At 36.0% G+C, this 20,787-nt stretch overlaps 1 protein-coding gene across 1 annotated transcript in view; it reads right to left on the reverse strand.

Annotated features, from left to right (window-relative positions):
* Positions 1-3,042: 3,042 nt before the first annotated feature.
* The window catches only part of LOC127433413 (glutathione hydrolase 1 proenzyme-like), an 18,539-nt gene continuing 794 nt past the window's right edge, over positions 3,043-20,787 (reverse strand). Inside the window, exons 2-13 of the mRNA XM_051685308.1 lie at positions 18,682-18,858; positions 16,349-16,479; positions 15,858-15,947; positions 15,082-15,274; positions 13,559-13,719; positions 13,001-13,150; positions 10,135-10,271; positions 6,713-6,900; positions 6,439-6,566; positions 5,924-6,036; positions 5,704-5,817; positions 3,043-4,443 (exon numbers count right to left, since the gene is read on the reverse strand). Of these exons, the coding sequence (XP_051541268.1) occupies positions 4,297-4,443; positions 5,704-5,817; positions 5,924-6,036; positions 6,439-6,566; positions 6,713-6,900; positions 10,135-10,271; positions 13,001-13,150; positions 13,559-13,719; positions 15,082-15,274; positions 15,858-15,947; positions 16,349-16,479; positions 18,682-18,854 (1,725 nt within the window). The 5' untranslated portion in view covers positions 18,855-18,858 and the 3' untranslated portion in view covers positions 3,043-4,296. The remainder of the gene's footprint in view (positions 4,444-5,703; positions 5,818-5,923; positions 6,037-6,438; positions 6,567-6,712; positions 6,901-10,134; positions 10,272-13,000; positions 13,151-13,558; positions 13,720-15,081; positions 15,275-15,857; positions 15,948-16,348; positions 16,480-18,681; positions 18,859-20,787) is intronic.

Consider the following 20,787-nt stretch of genomic DNA (forward strand, 5'->3'; position numbering starts at 1 on the left):
TGAGCCTAACTTGTATTGAACCCAAAATATTCTTTTAAATTCAATATCTTCTGCCTCATACCCTTACAAAAAAATCAAAACTAGCCGCAAACTTGCAGCAAATTTGCCACTTGTTATTTTCACATGCAAATGAGCTTTTGATTCGTTGCAAATGTTTGCCAGAAGTTTGCAGCTCTTCACCGGTAGTGGTGAACCTCTGGAAAACCTTTGGCAACAATGGACAATTTGCCGCAAGCAGTGTTGGGTGTAATGCATTACTAAGTAATTAATTACTGTAATTAAATTACTTTTTCATTGAAAAAGTAAAGTAAGGCATTACTCTTATTTTTCAGTAATTTAATTACAGTTATTTCTGATGTAGTTGTGTTAAATACTGTATAGTCTATAGAACAGTTCTATATAAAACAATAGTGAATTTAAAATTGAAATTTATCATCTAATGCTAAAATGTACGTTTTCTAATTTAATGTAGCCCCCTTAAATTCTTTGGCCAGTTTATGAATAATTTATTTGATTTTATATGATTTATTTGAAATAATTAAAAGAACAATTTCATGTCTATCAGGCCTGGCTTCTGACAGCTATGTCAGGGTGGGCTGGGGGATATCATAGGTGGGCATTTGGGATAGGGGAGGGGTTACTAGGGTAGACTACTAATTTAATGTCTTTAATTGGTGTAACATGGCATGATTGTCAAGATCATAAGACCCAGTATAACTATATTTTACACTTTTTCCCCATATTAAAAAGTATATTGAAAAAAATAAACTGATAAACATTGTATATAATCATACACACTCACTTAGTTTACTAATTTTAACCACTAATAGTTCTAAAGATTACTAATATTGGCATTATATTCATTCACTTTCTGTTATAGCATAATTTCATGTACAGCTGCTTTGAAACAGCAGCTGTCGTGAAAAGCGCTATACAAATAAATTTGACTTGACATGACTCATAAGATTGAAGTAATGGAGGTAGTATACTACCCCACGAGTCCCCACGAATGCATGGATGGAGTAGAAAGGAAATATATTAGATGGAGAGATCAATAACATATAAGATTAAGATCCTAAAATTTGACACAGATGGGAACTGCTTAAAGAAGTAATTATATAATATTAAATGATGACAATTCTTTCTGTTTGACAGAAATGTAATAAGCAATGATACTGCCCTACAAAGGCAAAATGCAAAATTGAGTTCTGACTGAAACAGGTCTCTTATGATTTGTCCATATGCTGAAATTCAGAGTAACCATTGTGTGAAACACAGTAACAACAAAATCCACATCAAAATAATTCAAGCCATTTTTCTCAGTTTCAATGTTAGTTAATGAGTATGACCTTTGTAGGATAGCAAAGGGTATTGATATTTTTTTACCAGTGAAACTATATGTGTGAAGTAATTTAGGGAACACAGGAATTTGGATGGATGGATGGATGGATGAATGGAAAGTAATGCCATGTAAGCACCAAAGGTTATTTTCATGGCAAAAATAGAGTAGTTTAAAAAGCAATGACAAACAATAAACAAAAAACTATCAAGCACTGTAAAAAGATGAATAAGAAATATAAGACAAGTGGAGACAGAATCTCTCATCGACACCGAATTAACAACAGGGAAAACAGAAGCACACGTCCCGCAACAGTGCAAGTTTTTATTGCTGAGTGCAGGTGCGGTCGGGATGATGTGTGCGCGGAAGCGGGAGAAAGAAATGACCCGCTTGACTCCTGCAAAAAATAAATCTATTTAAAAAATAAAATAGATTTATTTAATGTATTTAAGGTACAGAGTGTTATTTGTGCTCCACGCAGCGGAAAGTCCCATAGTGCTATAGATGTTAACCCTTTATTAAAGAAAGGTACAAACAAAACTTCGAAACCAGCCAAAGGTTAATCAGATATTTGGCAATGTTAGAGTGATAACAAAACCTGTTTGTTTTTTTTTCTCTCTCAAATTGGGAATTGGAATAGAAATAGCCTATGATACCAGAGCGGGACAGAATTTTACGGGAGTGTTGGATTATTTTGGGGCAAATAATCCAACACTTTGAGAACAATGTTCCCCAAAGACAGATTGGAAGGATTTTGGGCATTTCACCCTCTACAGTGCACAATATAGTTAAAAGATTCAAGGAATCTGGTCAAATCTCGGTGCGTAAAGGGCAAGACGAAAACCACTTCTTAAAAACATCATTAATCTGTAAAGGATATCATGAACATGGGCTTGGGATAACTTTAGTAAACCTTTGTTAGTCAACACCACTCGCCGCTGCATCCACAGATGCAAGTTAAGACTTTACTATGCAAAGCAGAAGCCATACATCAACACTGTCCAGAAGCTCTGCCGACTGCTCTGGGCTCGGTCTCATCTTAGATGGAAAGTAGAACAGTGGAACTGTGTTTTTTGGTCTGACAAGCCCACATTTCATATAGTTTTTGAAAAACACAGCTGTTGTGTTATCCGATCCAAAGAGGAAAAGGACCATCCAAGCTGTTATCAGCATCAGGTCCAAAAGCCAGTGTCTGTATGGGCCAGGGGTGTGTCAGTGCCCATGGCATGGGTAACTCGCACATCTGTGAGGGCACCATTAATGCAGACGGATATGTATAAATTTTGGAGCAAAATATACTGCCATCCAGCACCGTCTTTTCCAGGAATGTCCCGGCATTTTCAACAGGACAACTTCAAACCACATACTGGCAGAATAAGCAGAGACATTGCAGGTGCTAGATTGGCCTGCCTGCAGTCCAATGCAATTAAGTTTAATTGAGGTCTGTTTATGTGATTTTTGTGTGTCTGCAACATAAATGATGCTGCTTGATGTTCGGTCGGGGTGCCTCTGGGTAGGACCACATACTCGTGGGATATTACAAGGAGTATTTCAACTCTTGTTCACACTACAGCTCTTGTTAGAAGCTTGATTAAAACTTCCTCCCCTGAGACGCCCCTATTTAGACTTGCAAAAATGTAACTTGCCTGCATGTAAATCTCAGTATCTGGATAAAAGACCAGCTTTAAAGTTCATAATCACTCTTCAAATGCCAAACACATTTATTTAATAAATACAATTACACAGTAGCATATTTAGCAATATTAATATTTATACATCCTTGGTTTGTAATTATCAGTACAGATGTAAAATAAAATCACAATAAATTAGTTTAATCAGCAGTCAAAAGAGAAACAACACACACAAATAAAATTCCTACTTCCTAGCACTCTGCGCATGCGTCAAGCACTAGGGAGTGTAATCGAGCTTGAAATCATCATCATGCCTAAACTGCAAGGGCAAGATGTACAGTAAAAATGTAGTTACAGTTTGGTCTCTTTTCAAACAAAATCGACTGGATCGCTTCAGAAGACATGGATTAAACCACTGAAGTCTTATAGATTACTTTTATGCTGCCTTTATGTGTTTTTTGGAGCTTCAAAGTTTTGGTCACAATTCACTTGCATTATATGGACCTCCAGAGCTGAAAATTCTTTGTTTGTGTTTTGCTGAAGAAAGAAAGTCATACACATCTGGGATGACGTGAAGGTGAGTAAATGATGAGAGAATTTTCATTTTTGGGTGAACTATCCCTTTAAGGATTGTTTTCAAAGAATACATCTTGAACATAATTTTTATATTTTTAAAAACAAAAGACAAGACATTCTAATACATGCATTTTTGTTTATCAGGTAAATGATCTCGTTTTAAAGATGTCTAGATATTTTTTTACAGGAAAACAAGACAAAGATGTGTACCAAGTGTAATTGGTCGCACAGATTGTCCCGCCCCAAACTCATACTATTGGTTGAGCCAGAGTTACTGTGTCAATGACGCTCAAACAAACAAAGCAATGTATTCATAGCGACACAGGGCCACAGTGTTTACACATTTTGGGAAATCAACCTTCGAATGGCTTACTAAGCTTATAAAATTGGGATAGGATAGGAGAAAATTTTCAACATAAAAAAAGACACGCTTTACTTTAAAGAATACTGTATGTTTTTGTTTCGTTTTTTGCATTTAAATAATATAATTTATGCATATTTATCACCCAGTGTTTGAAAGTGTTTTATTCCTTATTCACTGAATGCGGAGTGTGCAAATATTAACCTCAGGTAAAAAATAAGGATTCATAGACATATATTTTGTTGGCCAGGTCTGATTCACCTGTCGATTCTCTGACAGAGGCACTTGGTTGTTTTAGAGCAGCATTAGGGGAAGTGTCCTTAGGTGTCTCAATATAGCATCTCTACTGCCTGCAGCTGGGATGGAAACTTGGATCGCTGAGTCAGACATCAGTAGCCAGCTGCATAGCCTCCCTTACGAGGGTCTGACTCAGCGCTGAGTCCAGCATTGTACTGCACCACGGCCTGAACCACAGCACCAGTAGACTTTAATACCTCTGTAACATGGTTCTTCTGGGCAAGACCCTCCAAAACGGCCTGTGGGTTAATATACAAAGTCAACCAGTTTTTCTAAGTAAACCACTCGTTATTCAGAACAAAAAAATTACATGGAAGAAACGGACAGAAGATAACAATGTTCTGACAATAAAAACCTATTGAGGTGGATTTTATGAAATCTGCCAAGAACATGTTCAGGTCATATTTCACCCCAAGAAGCTGATGCAACATAATTTATATGACAATTAAGCACATTTTTCACTCCCAATTCTCATTAATGTAAGGCAATAAATAATCAATACATTAATTAAAACAATTAAATTTAATATTAAGTAAAACAATACTAAATAGTATTTAAAAATATAAACAAATAAAATATAGTAAAAATCATTTACATATAAATAATAAAATATACAAGTAAAAAAATATATTATATATTATCTATACATAATGATGGTATTTGTTTAACTGCCTTTAATTTATGCTGATTTTAATAAATATCATTGCATTACAGTAATTTTTACTGTATTACAGGAAAAGATCCCCAAAAGGATTGTATTATAATATTTTTGGTAGCAATTTATAATAAGGTTACATTTGTTAACAAGTAAATGCATTAGGTATCATGAACTAACAATGAACAATATATATATATATATATACTGTATTTTTTACAGTATTTATTAATCGGTGTTAATGTTAATTAATAAAAATACAAATGTTCATTGTTATTTCATAGTACACTAGGTAATGTTAACATATAAAACTTTAGATTTTAAAAATGTGTTAGTATATGTTGAATTAACATTAACCAGATTAATAAATGCTGTAAAAGTATTGTTCATTGTTAGTTTATGTTAACTACTGTTTAAAAATGTAACCATATTTTAAAGTGTTATACCATATTTTTTATTGTATTACAGTAAAAGAAAAAGTAAAGCAAACAATCCAGACACATTACAGTAATGAGAGTCTGTGAGACAATAAAACCGCAATGCAAAAAAAAAAAAAAAACAACAAAAAAAAACAACAAAAAAAAACAATAATAATTGTTACAGAAATAGAGTTTGAAAATTTTATTTTTCAAAAGTGAAAAATAGTTTCATAATAATTTTTGTTTTGATTTTGGGGTGAAATATCACCTGGACATGTTTACATGAGATTCAGCCTTTCAAATATGCTTACACCGACACTCACCTTCAGCAGAGATAAGATTCATATATTGTACATCTGATCTTAGTCATATCTTAGCAGATTGTTAAAAACGACCCATATGGGCCTATACGTTGCTCCACCCACCCTGTCAAAGTCAGGCTCTCCCTCTGTTATGTTTGGACTGAGCTGATTGTGAATTCTTGGATCCACTACTGCCTTCTTCAGGTCATATTCAAAGAACAGTGCATTTAAGATGACCTGCACAGAAGACGTCTGTTATGCATGGGCCAATAAAGTGCAAAACTAGGTCCATCTTAACAATCTGAACTAAAATAAAATGAAAGTAACAGGGTGTCTCCAGCACCTGTGCGACTGCTGTGGTGATCTTCGTTCCACCAGACGCACCAACCACCATTTTAACTTTTTTGTTTTTGTCCAGCAGGATGGCAGGACACATGGAAGACATGGGCCTTTTATCTGAGAAAACACATGATACAACAAGTTTACCAAACAACTGAATCAAGCAAAATCTTCAAAGATACTATGAAGTTCATGTTTGAAAAACTAACATACTGAAGTATGCATTATGCAATGATAAACGTCTCAAACAGTGTTATAATTTTTTTTATGACCTCATTGCGTTGCATGTACAATTTAGTGAGTGCTGTCCAATTATCATCTCATAAGTGGCCCCAAAAAGCATTTGGACATACAGTGCATTCACTGAAAATTAAATGGTATAACATAATTTGTTTGCAGAAGCAATTTAGTCTGATATTTTGTTTTCTAACACAAGAAATTCATACAATTTAAGTGTGGCTTAAGTGTCCAAATACTTAGGGGCCACTGTAGCCTCTAGCTGTGAGTGTGTTTTCTCACATGGTACAATAAAGTTGTTCGGAGAAGGTGGAACTCCAAAGTTGTTTGTGATCAAAGGCGAACTGAAATCATCCATCTCATTATTTAGTAGAATTCCTGTTGAATTTGACATGAACTTGGAGCCAAAACTGTAAGAATGAAAAGAACATATTAAATGTCAAAGTAATGACTCCATCAACTCGCTTTGCAATAAATAGCAGACGACTATACTAAAGAATACAGTTGGAGAACATCTATAGCACCATTTATTAGGTTTGAGAAGGCAGTTGCTCACTATAGGTTAATGGTGCTGGTGGCAGCGACCGCGCTACCATCCTCTGCCACCACTGACAAATGTGATGTGCCGTGATTTTCCGGGAGGAAGAACTCAGGTTCGTAGTAGCTCTCTTGCTGAGTCGTATTATCTGTTATCTTGTGGCGGATCATGTCAGCGTAGTCCTTTGAGGTGATGTTCTGGATGAACTGACAGTGGAAAGAGGAGGAGGAGGTGAGCAGATCATTATTGCAGCCCTGCTAAGATGGCACAATAATCTACAGCTTGAAAAGGCAGCTGATCAAAAGGGTGACGGTGCAATGAGTCGTTCAATGGCGCACTATATTCATGCTCTGTGAGATGCAGTATGTCAGTTTCAATAAAGGTTTGATCATCAATGATATCTGCAGCAGCCTTGACCGAGACAGAAAAAAACATATGCCAATGAATTGGTGTAAAGCAGAACAGCTGCTGAATATAAATGCAAAAATTCTAATACAAGTGTTTCTACATTAAAATAATGCTTTCAGTTGTGGTTTATATTAAGTTCTACAATTAACAACATCCCTGAACATTTTGAAACAGTAGGATTTAATGTTAACCAATGTGGAAAACAGTTAATGACAGTTGATTTAGCAAGTAATCCATTATAGCCAGTGATGGGGCGCAACGGAATACATGTAACGAGAATATGTATTTAAAATTCAAAATATAAGTAACTGTATTCCACTACAGTTACAATTTAAATCATTGGTAATTAGAATACAGTTACATTCAAAAAGTATTTTTATTACTGAAGAGATTACTTTGCATTTTATTGTCATTTGTTTCATTTAATATTTAGTCCTTTCAGATGGAAAACATTTATACATATAAATGATGCGATCCAAAGTGCATTTGAACAGCGGTGAAACACTTTCTTATGATGTGTTACATTCATACGAGCAGACAGAGAAGTAAGTTTGAAGTAAGTTTGGAGCAGAAGAAATAGAAATAAACCTTATGTAAATTGTCAGTACACAAGTGTAAATTACACTAAGCTAAAATGCTATTTCAAGACATTTTACAAGCACGTTACCAGATACGATCATATTTTTTATCAAGAAAATTCTTTGGATCATAATTTCTTTTTTTCTAGTAAGATCTTTGATAAAAATCGTATTCTTGATAATAATTTTTTTATTGTTTTCCTGTAAAAATATCTAAAAATCCTTAAAACAAGATCAGTTTGATTGATCTTGTTTTAGAAACAACACTGCATAAGATATTTAGGTTTTTCAGAGAATATATTTTTAACATGTATATTTTGTCTTACTGTACTGGCAGAGTTTTTATAGTCAAAACAAGTGAAAAAATCTACCAGTGCTGAAGAAGTAATCCAAAGTATTTAGAATACGTTACTGATCTTGAGTAATCTAAAGGAAACTGTTACAAATTGCATTTTACAGCATATATTCTGTAATCTGTAGTGGAATACACTTCAAAAGTAACCATCCCAACCCTGATTATAGCAGCTCTATACATTTTTTGTCTCAAAGGTAAGGTTGGGAATCGAGAACTGGTTCTTGTTCAGAACCGGTTTCATTTTTTAAAAGTACTGGAACATTTTGATTTTCATGACTTTCAGTTCTCTTAAACCACAGTGTGTCCAGTGTAGTCCGATTCCCAAACAAATGACTCTTATGAGACGGTTCCTTTAAAGAGGTCATGACATGAGGAATAAAATTAACCTTAATCTTTTGACATGTAAGAATTTATTGTACTATAGAATACATATTGTAAGTTTCAGAACTCAAAACTTCTTCCCCAAAACAAAAAGAGCATTTATTTAAACCAAGCAACAAAAACAACTTGTTTGGATTTTCCCTACTTTGTGACATCACAGAGATGAATACATCAGCACATGACTGCCTCTACAGCAAGACATCAACGCCTATTTTACATCATCGCACCTTTGGCCCGCCCACTGATGCTCAGTCAGAAATGTGAAGTGGAGAGAACAAGACAGATTGGCTTAGCAACAAAGAGGACTTACACAGGACACATTCTTGTGCCTATCTGGAATATTTTTTTAAGTTTTTCTACATAAACATGCAATAGGCGAACTGCATCTACTGTTATCATGCATTTTTGCACCCCTTTTAAAAGACGCAATGTCAAGTTATAACTCTTAAAAGGAGACCCCAATTGTGTGCCTTTCTGTTTTAGTATAAACACGTCCTGGATCTATACGTGTCCTATCTTTAATTGTCGGTCTATGTAAACATGCACTAGATGGACATCTTTGATCGTTTTGATGCTTTTTGCCGATGTGCGCCGCGTTTTAAGAGTGGTACAAATTTACATTTTAAAAACTCATCTGTTCTGCTCCATTCCATTGTTAACGGTGGCTAAGAGAACTGCTTCTTGTCCAGAGTAAACAGACAATAAAAGATGTGAGATGTCGTGCCTGTTAAGACCAGCGTCTATAGTGACGGAAGTTTATCAAAGGGTGAAATATGTGTGCATTGTTTCACCGTGCATTGGATTATGTGTTTGCATCATATTTCAGCATGTATTATATGGGTTTTCGGCTTATATCAGCATGGATTCTTGTCTACCATTCAAAATAGGATTCAAGCTTTGCAAAGGAACTGTTATTGTAAGATTGGGCAGTTAAAAACACTATTAGGTCTGACCGCAAAACCTTAAGTAACCAATTCATGAATGTTTTATTTGTTATGACTGTTTAATAATTATAGTTTACGGTGCTGCTGTGCATGAGTGAACAGTTTACACATGCAATATGTTGAATGTGTGTTATGTGTAAACTCTGAAATTTAGTTTTTTATTGTTGTGGAGCTGGTTCATTTTCTTCCGTTAGATTTTCAAATATATATATATATATGTATTCTAAGGGCAGCTTCATGTTAGCCAATCATAACAGTGGGTGTTTACATTTAAGTTTAAAGAAGACGCTAAGGACTAAATCTAGCATTTCAGACAGAGGAGTATTTATAGCTCGAAGTCGAGCCCTCCGTAATGGTCAGCGATTGATACCTGTTTACCGTAACCTCTATTCAAGGATTACATGAACATGTGAACTACGGAAATCATTAAATTCCTCACCATTCCTGTCCCTCCTTAATGTAATGGTTAAAAAAATAAAGATTTGGTCATTTACATACCCTCGCATTCCAAACCCATACAGTATGATTTTCTTTGTTCCTCACACAAATCTATCATATGGCTTTAGATGCCTGTACTACTTTAAAGGTACTGTATTTTTATGGTGCTTTTTTGTCATTCTTGAGCTCGCCAACACCTGTCCCCATTCTCTTTCATTGTATGGAAAAGAGTAGTGTGAGCATTCTTCAAAAGTCATATGGGTTTGGAACGACATGAGTAAATGATGACAAAATTTTCATTTGGGTGAACAAACCCTTTAATTGTGTACAACTTACATCGGAGATGTTGACAAATCTTGGATCCCCCAAAACGGACCTCTTGGCGTATGCAAATCGGAACGCCTCTACTATGCGATGATAGGTGAGGATTTTCTTTTCAGTGGTGGAGACACTGTCTGGGCTGAAGTTGAAACCTGCGGCAGAGAGAGTGGGATTTTGTTAGATTCACTGCATTTTATGATAATTCGTCCACGCCAGCTGCTGTCACACAGTATATATTGTACTGCAGAAACCAAATCTTACTAGACCTGCTCATCTAGATGACAAAATCATCCATACAGAAATGACTTTAAATTAACAGTTCACCCTAAAAATGAGTTTTATTTTGCATGATGTTCACACTGTTTTTTTCCCCTATAATGAAGTATAAAGTGATTAGAGGCTGTCAAGCTCCAAAAAGGACAAAACAAAGTACCATAAAGGTACCATAAAACTAGTCAGTACAATTTGTTTGCTATATTTATGAAGCCATGCTCCCAAATATTGTTCACATTTCTGCATATTAAAACTAGCACATCGCATTTGGTTACAAAGATGTGAGAACCAATTGCATTTGGTATCACTGACACATGAATATGCACAAGCTGAGACTTGAGAACTACAGTAGAGCAGAATAATCGTTAAGAGGAATCGGAATAAGAACCAAAATATAGTTTCGAAACAAAGTTTGGGAGGAGCATGTTCATTTAATCCAACCAATCACAATGCTAGAGATTATATCGATTGCTTCTTATCAGTGAATAACAACTTAAATTTTGGTCTGTTCCTCACATTAAGCTATCATATGGCTTCAGAAAACTTGGAATATAGCGTACAAGTCATATTTACAATGTTTATGGTCCTTTTTTGGCCTTTTTGGAGTTTAAAAGAGTGTGGTCACTATATGTTTTCACTGTACACAAAAGAGCAGCTTGGACATTCTGCTAAACTTCTCCTTTGGTTTTCCACATAAGAAAGAAAGACATACGTTTTTTAAACACCATGCGGGTGAGTAAATGATGACAGAATTCTAATTTCTGTATAAAATATACCTTTAATGTTGGTCATAGCCAAAGAAACAGACCTAGCGTCTTAGTGAAAACTTCTCAGATCGTCTCAGCCACTGATTGCAGGCACGTCTATTAGAATTATTTGAACAATTATCAGCGAATCCACATGGAACGTGTATCATAACTAGTGAATAAACAATGCTATATTGTGACAAACAAGTGCTAACAGTGTTAATCGACAGCCGTGGCTTGTCTGACAGTAACTTAATGAGTTTCTCATCAGTACAGCCACAGTGTGGGTGTCTGAACAGACCAAGACACAGAGCCGCAAAGAGCGTCCAGCGCGGCGTAAAGAAAGCAATGCTGATGAACCTTAGATGACTGGCTGCTTCAGAGAAACCCCTGCTTATGGAACCCCAAGGAAAGGGTCGGAGCACGTTGGCTGCAAGGATTTTTCCATGCTTGGTTTGTGTCCAATTAGTGGCAAACAGCCCACGTTAGTGTTGGTGTAGGAGACAGGAGGACAGGCATAGCGGAGTGAAGAGTTGAGGGATTTTAATAGCTCAAAGCAAAGAAAAGTCGGAAGGTTTGGAAGTTATATCCTCTCCTGATTGTTCCACAAGAGGAAACAGTTAAAAACATTAAAGATTTACTAATGGTCATGCTTTATAATCAGTATCAACTAGATGTTCAAATCAAATTTGTACACGTGAAAGGCTAAATCTAGAACAGTCTATTGTGTGAATATCACAAAAACATGTCCAGGTCACATTTCACCCCAAAATAAAAATATAAACAATAAATATATATATACTGTTTATTTTTATTTATTTTACATTTTATATATGATTTTGTTTGTAATTTCCATTATTCTCAATGATTATTGGCGTTATATTCTCAGTACTGCATATACAGTATTTTTTAGTGATGTTTAGTAATTGTTTTAATTTAATTAGCATAAATAAAGGCATTAAAACAAATGTTACCATGATAATATAATCATTTTTATTAAAAAAAAAATATTTAAAAAAATGATGTATACATTTCTTATTAGATTCTCCTTACTGAAATGCAGTATTTTTTAGTAATGTTTAGTATTTTTTTTTTATTATTACTGTAAATCAGCATAAATAAAGCCAATATAATAAATGCTACTATGACACTATCATCATTTTTATACACTTTAAAATATCTAAATTAGATTTTAATTACTGTAATACAGAATGTTTAGTAAAGTTTTTTAATTAAATCAGCATAAATAAAGGCAACACAACAAATATTACCATGATAATATCGTCATTTTTATACAGCAATTTTTTTTTTCTGTGTACAAATTAAGTTCCTGGAGATCAACAGTGGCACAAGCAGCACTAAGGTCATGGGTTCGACTCCAGAGGGAACACACAGACTAATAAAATGTATACTATGACTCTGCTGTAAGTTACTTTGGATAAAAGTCTCTGCCAAATGCATAATAAATGCAAGTATTTTTAATTTGATTTATGTTTAATATTATAATTTGTTTTAATTTTTTCACCGTTTTTTACAATAATGGGAATACTAAGAACAATACGTTGTTTTTTTACAATACAGTCCCATAATGAGAACTGTGGGGAGGAGGTGTGCTTGATTGTCAAAAGCTTTAATGGTCCTAAAAATAGGCTTATTTATTATTTTATTTGACTTTATTTCTGTGCCACTAGCGTCACCAAACGGATTTGTAAAAAACAGATTCTTATTTTATTCTTTTGATTTTAGGGTGAAATATGACCTGGACATGTTCTTGTTTTTTGAGAGTCACACAGTAAGCACAAGGTCAAAAGGTCATTTAGTGTACAGGATAAGCTCAGCTAGTGTCTCTGCCCTGTTCTTACCGCTTAGGATGTTGAGTATTAACGTGAGGACTGGGCCACTGGCTGGTGCATTGGGAGCCACCATTGTGAATTCACCCACAGTAGAGGTCGGGGGGGTTTCATCCAGCACTGGCTTGTAATCTCGTAGATCCTCCAGAGTTATTATCCCATCTGCAACAGATGCAAAACAGCCGGGTGACGCATGATGCTTAGCCTAACCCTAACCCTAACCCTAACCCTAACCAACCCTAACCAACCCTAACCCTAACCCTAACTGAACCATTGCACCTGTGTCACAAAAGAAGCTTATCAACTGCACAATTTAGCACCTTTCAAAATGGGCCGTCAAGTATATCTAACTTGTAAAATGCAGCCCTAGTAGCCTAGTAGGACATATTCATGGATCAACTTCCGATTAATTCCTATTTCTAATCAATCATTTCCCTCTGATTTGAGTCATGCCGTTCATATAACTACCATCTATTTTGAAGCCACACCTTCGATTTTGTCAGTTTTCAAGAATAGACTGAGTTTTTTTTATATAAAATAATAAAAAAGCAATATATCAGAAAAAAGAACCTGCAGCTTTGATGTCCTTCACGAGGTTCTCAGCGATCGGTCCGCTGTAGAACGCTTCAGGCCCATTCTCTGCTATGAGCTCATAAGTATCGGCCAGTTTTGTAAAAGTGATGGTGTCGTTTTCTTGCAAGATGTTGCCAGTGGAATCACAGAATACAGAACTAAGAAAGCAAACAACTATCAGAAATGGTTTTGTAGTTGTGAAAGGGAAACTTAAGACTAATAGTAACGACTTTGTGTATAAACTGCACTGTACATACCAGTAGTATAGCTAAAAGTAGGTGTAACATAAAATATGACAAGAAAGTCTTGCATTACAATATTCAAATCTAAAGTGTAATTGTTGCATCACAAAACAATATTACAAAAATAATGACTTTTTTCAAACAAGTTTTTGGAAAACTCCCCCTCACTCCATTGGTTGAACCAATGTTGCTGTGTCAAGATGCTTAAACAAACAAAGCAACGTTTTGAAAGTGCCAGAGTTACAGTAAATACACTTTTCAGGGGAATTGATCTTACAAATGGCTTACTTAATGTTGTCTCTGCATTTTAAAGGGAAAGTTCACCCAAAAATGAAAATTCTCTCATCATTTAGTCACTCACATGCCATCCCAGATGACTTTCTCATGCCGAACACAAATAAAGATTTTTTAAGAATATCTCAACTCTGTAGGTCCAGACAACGCAGGTCAACAGGGACCAAAACTTTGAAGCTCCAAAAAGCACATAAAGTCAACATAAAATTAATCCATACAACTCCAGTGGTTAAATCTACAGTATATCTTCAGAAGTGATAAGTGTGTGAATGAGAAACAGATCAATATTTAAGTCCTTTTTTTTTTAATCTCTTTTTTTTTTACTATAAACCTAATTTCAAATAGCCCTTCTATACGCATTCATGAGAGCTCTTCTTCCTCAGTTTTTTTGGTGATTCGTATTCTTCGTGCATATCGCCACCTATTGGGCAGGGAGGAAAAAGAAAAAAAGGGAGGGAGAAAGGATAAATAAATCATATTTGCACAACACCCCAGTAGGTGGTGATATGTAAGAAGGCGAATCACCAAAAAACTAAAGAACTCTCATGAATGCTCATAGGAGGTCTGTTTGAAAGAAGATTTATAGTAAAAACTGACTTAAATAATTATTATTTTTTTATTTCCCACAACTATCATATCGCTTCTGAAGATATGGATTTAGCCACTGGTGTCTTATGGATTACTTTTATGCTGCCTTTATATGCTTTTTGGAGCTTCAAAGTTTTGGACCCTGTTAACCTGCATTGTATGAAGCTACAGAGCTGAACTATTTTTCTAAAAATCTTCATTTGTGTTCAGCAGAAGAAAGAAAGTCATACACGTCTGGGATGGCATGAGGGAAAATGATGAGAAAGTTTTCATTTTTGGGTGAACTATTCCTTTAAGATGAAAAAGGAGAAAAATATTTTAGGATAAAAAATAATACACTTTAGCTTTGAATTGTTAGAAGAAAAAATGTGGTGGAAAATGTCAATTTATGCTTACCATAACGCCTTGTCATTCGTAATGGTTCCTCTGTTTGTTCTTATTGCACTGGCTAAAGCGCTGCCCACAGGAAAGCCATTCCGGGCCAGTTTTATACTTGGTAAAAACAGCTCTTTCCATAGCAGCTTGCCGTGCCGTTTATGAGCCACCTCATACCCCCGTATCTCCCCGGGAACAGCGATGGCCAAACCACCTGGGGATAATTTTTTTTTACACACATGACCCCAAAAGACCTGTTAGTATCTCAGACCACCAAAAGATTTGAGAAAGCATACTACACTTCTTTAAAAGATGAGATACACTGCAAGTAATAGAAATGTTGCAATACCATACTACAGTGCAAGCATGTGATATTTGGAAATTAGATCGCAATTGCTTCTCCTAAACAACAATGAGAGTAAATGGAGAACAAATGAAGACATTTTTGTAAAGATGGAGAGATATTTTTATGTGTTCTAAAGAACTGTAGGAGAAGAATCTGAGACAAAGTTGATACTTCATTGAATTCATTGTACAAGATCTATGTTGGCAACCAATGCACTTGACACTAAGTTGTTCTGACACACAGTCATGTGCAAACTCATCCAAGATACAGTTTTATAGCTTTCTTTAAAAAGTCCTACATTAACCATATAAAAAGCCTGTTCAACTGTGAGTTATTGATTGTTGAGATTTTGTTTATCTCCTTGTCTGGCACCGGATCACAAGGCCACTCATCGTGTAAATCCTGTTTCACCAATGATTTCCCCAGTTTATGTAATGTAGTTAATGGATACCTTTCTGGGACAGGTCCGTACTATTTCCAAACATGTCTCTGGTTGCTTTTGCTGGGGCCGTCTCACGTGCATCAATGGTTTCGACTTTTCCTGCAAAAAATAAGCTATATATATATATATACACAATATTTATATACACAATATTTATATACACAATATTTATATTCGGGTTCAATTCCGAATTAATGAATTATGTATTATAAAAAAATGCTTTACCTTGGAATTGAACTTGTGCAATTGCGGTTGATAGCATACTTCAATCCCAGTTGTTTTAAATTTCAAGCTATAGTTTACATATTTACGCAAGTAGGTGGCAACAAATGCGTGTAATGAGTGAGTCATTGATTTAACTTATTCGTTAAAAAACAACGAAACACCATTCACAACCAAAACAGTGGAAGTGAAAGAGAACGATTCATAGACATACAGACACAACAGCTTGGTGTGTTTGGACACCACACTGAATCAGAAAGTTCATGGTGAGCTGATACCTGTTTTGGCATCATAAATAGTGAGAAACAGCCCTCCTCCGATGCCCATGCTGTGGGCATTCATCAAACCCACGCACAGCAGACCAGCGATGGCAGAATCTACAGCAGAACCACCTCTCTTTAGAATGTCCCTTGATGGCACACAGAGAGGGCATTTGGCATGAAAACCTGGTTATTCCGATTTTAAGTATCAGAATGCAATAAAATAAGAGTTTGATGAGAGATACTACAAAATTCCTTAAAGGGGCACTCAGTACGTTTTTGATCATGTCATCTTGGACTTTTAGTTTTTAGTTAAAGATGCCATTGTAGAAAGTCACTATTCACAGTCAACCATGATTAATTTAACCCATACTGTAAATGAAAGTGTGATAAAGTGAGTAGTATTCAGCAAGTTATGTGATCCTTACATGGCAGCCCCCATGTGGAGACCCTCTCCATGTAGAATAAAACAGCTTTTATAAGGTTATTGATATGACTTGGGTCTTCTTCTTATTTGAGTCATCATATTTATATACATATGTTTCAAAATTACAATTAATTTTATTAGGAGTAAAACTTTATAATGAGGAAAGAAATTACTGAGTGCAACGTGCTGTTTCTTTATGAAGACATTACCTTAAAGGGATAGTTTACCCAAAAAGGAGCATTCTCTCATCTTTTACTCACCCTCATGCCATCCCAGATGTGTACAACTTTCTTTCTTCTACTGAACACAAACAAAAATTTTTAGAAGAATATTTCAGCTCAGTAGGTCATCACAATGCAAGTGAATGGGTGCCAAAATTTTGAAGCTCCAAAATACATATAAAGACTGCGTAAAAGTAATCCATAAGACTCCAGTGGTTAAATCAATATCTTTAGAAGCAATATGATAAGTGTGCGTGAGAAACAGATCAATATTTATTTAAGTTTTTACTATAAATTCTCCTCACTGCCCAGTAGGTGGTGATATGCATAATGAATCCAAATCGGCAAAAACAAAAGAACAAGAATGTGAAAGTGAAAAAGGAGATTGATAGTAAAAAAGGACTTAAATATTGATCTGTTTCTCACCCACAACTATCAAATCTTTTCTGAAGACATGGATTTAACCACTGAAGGCTTATGGATTACTTTTACGCTGCCTTTATGTGATTTTTGGAGCTTCAAAGTTCTGGCCACAATTTACTTGTATTGTATGGACCTACAGAGCTGAAAATTCATACAGAGCTGAAGAATGAAAGTCATACACATCTGGGATGGAATTAAGGTGAGTAAATGATGAGAGAATTTTCATTTTTTGGAGAACTATCCCTTTAAGGAGCATAGCTAAATGGCCAAAATGTATGTGGATGTCTCCTTCAAATTAACGGGTTTGACTATTTCAGCTATATCTGTTACGAACAGATGCATATGTAATGGTAGCCAGCTGGTAGGTAGCTGTGCAGAGTGTAAACCTCACTCCCCTGGCCTCAAGAGGTGCACTAGTGACTGACGCTAGAGGCTGTACCCTTTAGCCTCCTTGTTAGTGTGCCCTCCTCCCATGCCAGAAACACAGGTTCGAATCCCATTCGGAGTGGGTCGAGCAGGACCTGATACAGTGGTGCCATGACCCGGATGGGAGTGAGGTTTAGGGGGGTGAGTGTAAGGGTAGCCAGCTGGTAGGCAGCTGTGCAGAGTGTAAACCTCACTCCCCTGGCCTCAAGAGGCGCACAAGCAACTGATGCTAGAGGCTTTAGCCTCCTTGTTAGCGCACCTGACTCCCATGCCAGAGACACCGGTTCGAATCCCATTCGGAGTGGGTCAAGCAGGACCTGATACAGTGGTGCCATGACCCGGATGGGAGTGAGGTTTAGGGGGGTGAGTGTAAGGGTAGCCAGCTGGTAGGCAGCTGCGCAGAGTGTAAACCTCACTCCCCTGGCCTCAAGAGGCGCACAAGCAACTGATGCTAGAGGCTGTAGCCTTTAGCCTCCTCGTTAGCGCACCCGACTCCCATGCCAGAGACACTGGTTCAAATCCTGTTCAGAGCAGGTCAAGCAGGCCCTGTTACACATAGGATGATAACCAAATGTAGTCCCATTCAGTCATATAAAGTAAAAAACTTGTCTTTATTCATTAAGACAAGTTCATTTAGATGTCACCTACTGAAGCACATTTTCAGGATGCCTGACAAAACATTTTCATTGTGTGTAACCTCACATGAAGGTCCTCAGAAGGTCTCAGCAGGTTATTCAAAATATTTTAATTAATTCCAATATTTCTCAGACTTTGGTTACATTATGAGCTGCAATGAAACAACAGGTCAGAGATGGCACAATGTAAACTTGTATTTGACTATAAGGAATTCAAACCTGCCAATTTCTGAGCATGGCCCAGCATCCGCAGCCACCGCCGCCTTAAAGTAACCAGGTTCTGGTTTAAATGTGGATGTCTTGCCCCGCACCCCAAAGAAAACAGCCACAAACGTGCCAACTGCAGCCAGCACCAGCAAGAGAAGACCCACAACAGTAGACTTCTGCACCATTTTCCTGCAACAATATCAAACATCTACAGCAGTGGTGTAACCAAGGGTGGGCCGGGGTGGCCCTGGGTCCACCCAAATTAGACAAAGGCCCACCCAGAATATCACAGATTATTCTTTGACTTCAAATATATATTTAGAAAATATTTTTTAAAAATGCATAAATTCTGATTAATGAAAGTGTGAAGGAACTGTTTGAATGTGCCGCCTTTCTGTTCTGTGGGCAAAAATTTGGCCCATCCATTTTTATTGAGGCTCACCCAAAAGTAATTTCCTGGCTACGCCCTTGATCTACAGTCCACTCTTGTCAGATGTATGGATGGCCTTTATACTTTTATGTGTGTGTGTGTGTGTGTGTGTGTGTGTGTGTGTGTGTGTGTGTGTGTGTGTATGTGTGTACAAGTTTATACTACACTGTGGGGACCAAACTTTGTAGTGTGTAAAACAGTAAAACATAGTAGTGTGTGTGTGTGTGTGTGTGTGTTCAGTTTTTTTTAGCTTATCTGCATTTAAAGCTATTGTATTTTCAAGAACTGTATGGTTTGACTTGTATCAAGAAGTAGTACTGAAAGTACTGTTATTAGATTTTTGCTGATTAGAAAACAGAACTTGGAGAAACTGCACTTAAGAACATATTGTGCGTGCCAGAGATAAGAGAATATATCCATTCTCATTGTCTCTGAACCCATAACCATGACCTGCCCATATAAACTCTATGTTAATATTATACAATCAGTGATTATATAATATAAGTTATGATGTGAATTATTCATCCAAAAAAAGTGCCCTTTCACCTCTCACCATTATGAAATGTAACATGTCATAATTGATATAGTACTATACCAAAATTATTTTCATAAACATACAAAGGGATCCAAAATTCTGAAACTACATTTTGAAATCATTCAAAATCAAATGTAAACCTTAATGTAGGTGGAAAGATTTTATGACATAAAATGTTTTAAACAAAGGTATGTATTATTGAATTAGAACTATTTATTAATAGGTCATAAAGTAAATTGTAAATCCTTTGTACAAAAGGTCAGATTTCCTTGATTATAACATGGATCATCAGGATTTGGAAAAACGTGTGGCGTCCATGCCAGCTCGAATATGTATTGTTATTAAAGAAAAAAGGTGACATCATTTTTCTATTTTTTTCCCTCAAACTGTTATGTTGAAAACATAATTTGTAATGATAAACATTTAAGGCATTTTCACTAGAGATTTTGGAACCCACTGTATATGAGGATGTTAAAAAGAAAGTACAGTAAATGCAACAGCTATACACTAAGGAGCATATTGAATAACATTTCACCATATTCTTCTTTCTTGCTAAACACAATGTCAGGTCACATTTGCAATGATTATGCATGCAAAAAGCGTGTAATGAAATTGGTCTCTGTTGTTTGGTTGTTATTATTCCTCTGAGGAAGATTGGGGCTAATCAAGATTCTCCATCGTCTCTACTTCTACAGAATAGTCAGAATTTTGCTACTGTAAATGCATCCATCATTTCATCATTATACACCATTTCCGTGTAAATCAACCCCTAATTCTGTTTTATATGAGCAAAAAGGTGTATTATAGGGTATTACAAATGTCATAAAAATGTATTCTGGCTGTTTCTTAGTCATTTTATGTTGCTTAATGTAGCTTTATGCCAAAGGCAGGAAGACTTCTGCTTTTATAATTTGAGAACTTTGAATAAAAAGGCTCGTATGATGTTAAATCCTCCTCAGAAAAAGCGCCTTTTCATAGTTTCAAAGCCCTGCTACTGTCCACATTAAATCCTGTCAGACTGCTGTGTGTGGGAACCAATTGCAGCACATCTCTGAGAAGCTGCAGTGCCTGTAGCCAACAAAATTAAACCCACCACACAAGAGACTCAAATTTTCTCACACACAGAGAGGGAGAGACAACAGAGTGAGAAGGA

The sequence above is a fragment of the Myxocyprinus asiaticus genome, chromosome 43, assembly GCF_019703515.2.
Source record: "Myxocyprinus asiaticus isolate MX2 ecotype Aquarium Trade chromosome 43, UBuf_Myxa_2, whole genome shotgun sequence".
NCBI classification, from domain to species: Eukaryota; Metazoa; Chordata; class Actinopteri; order Cypriniformes; family Catostomidae; genus Myxocyprinus; species Myxocyprinus asiaticus.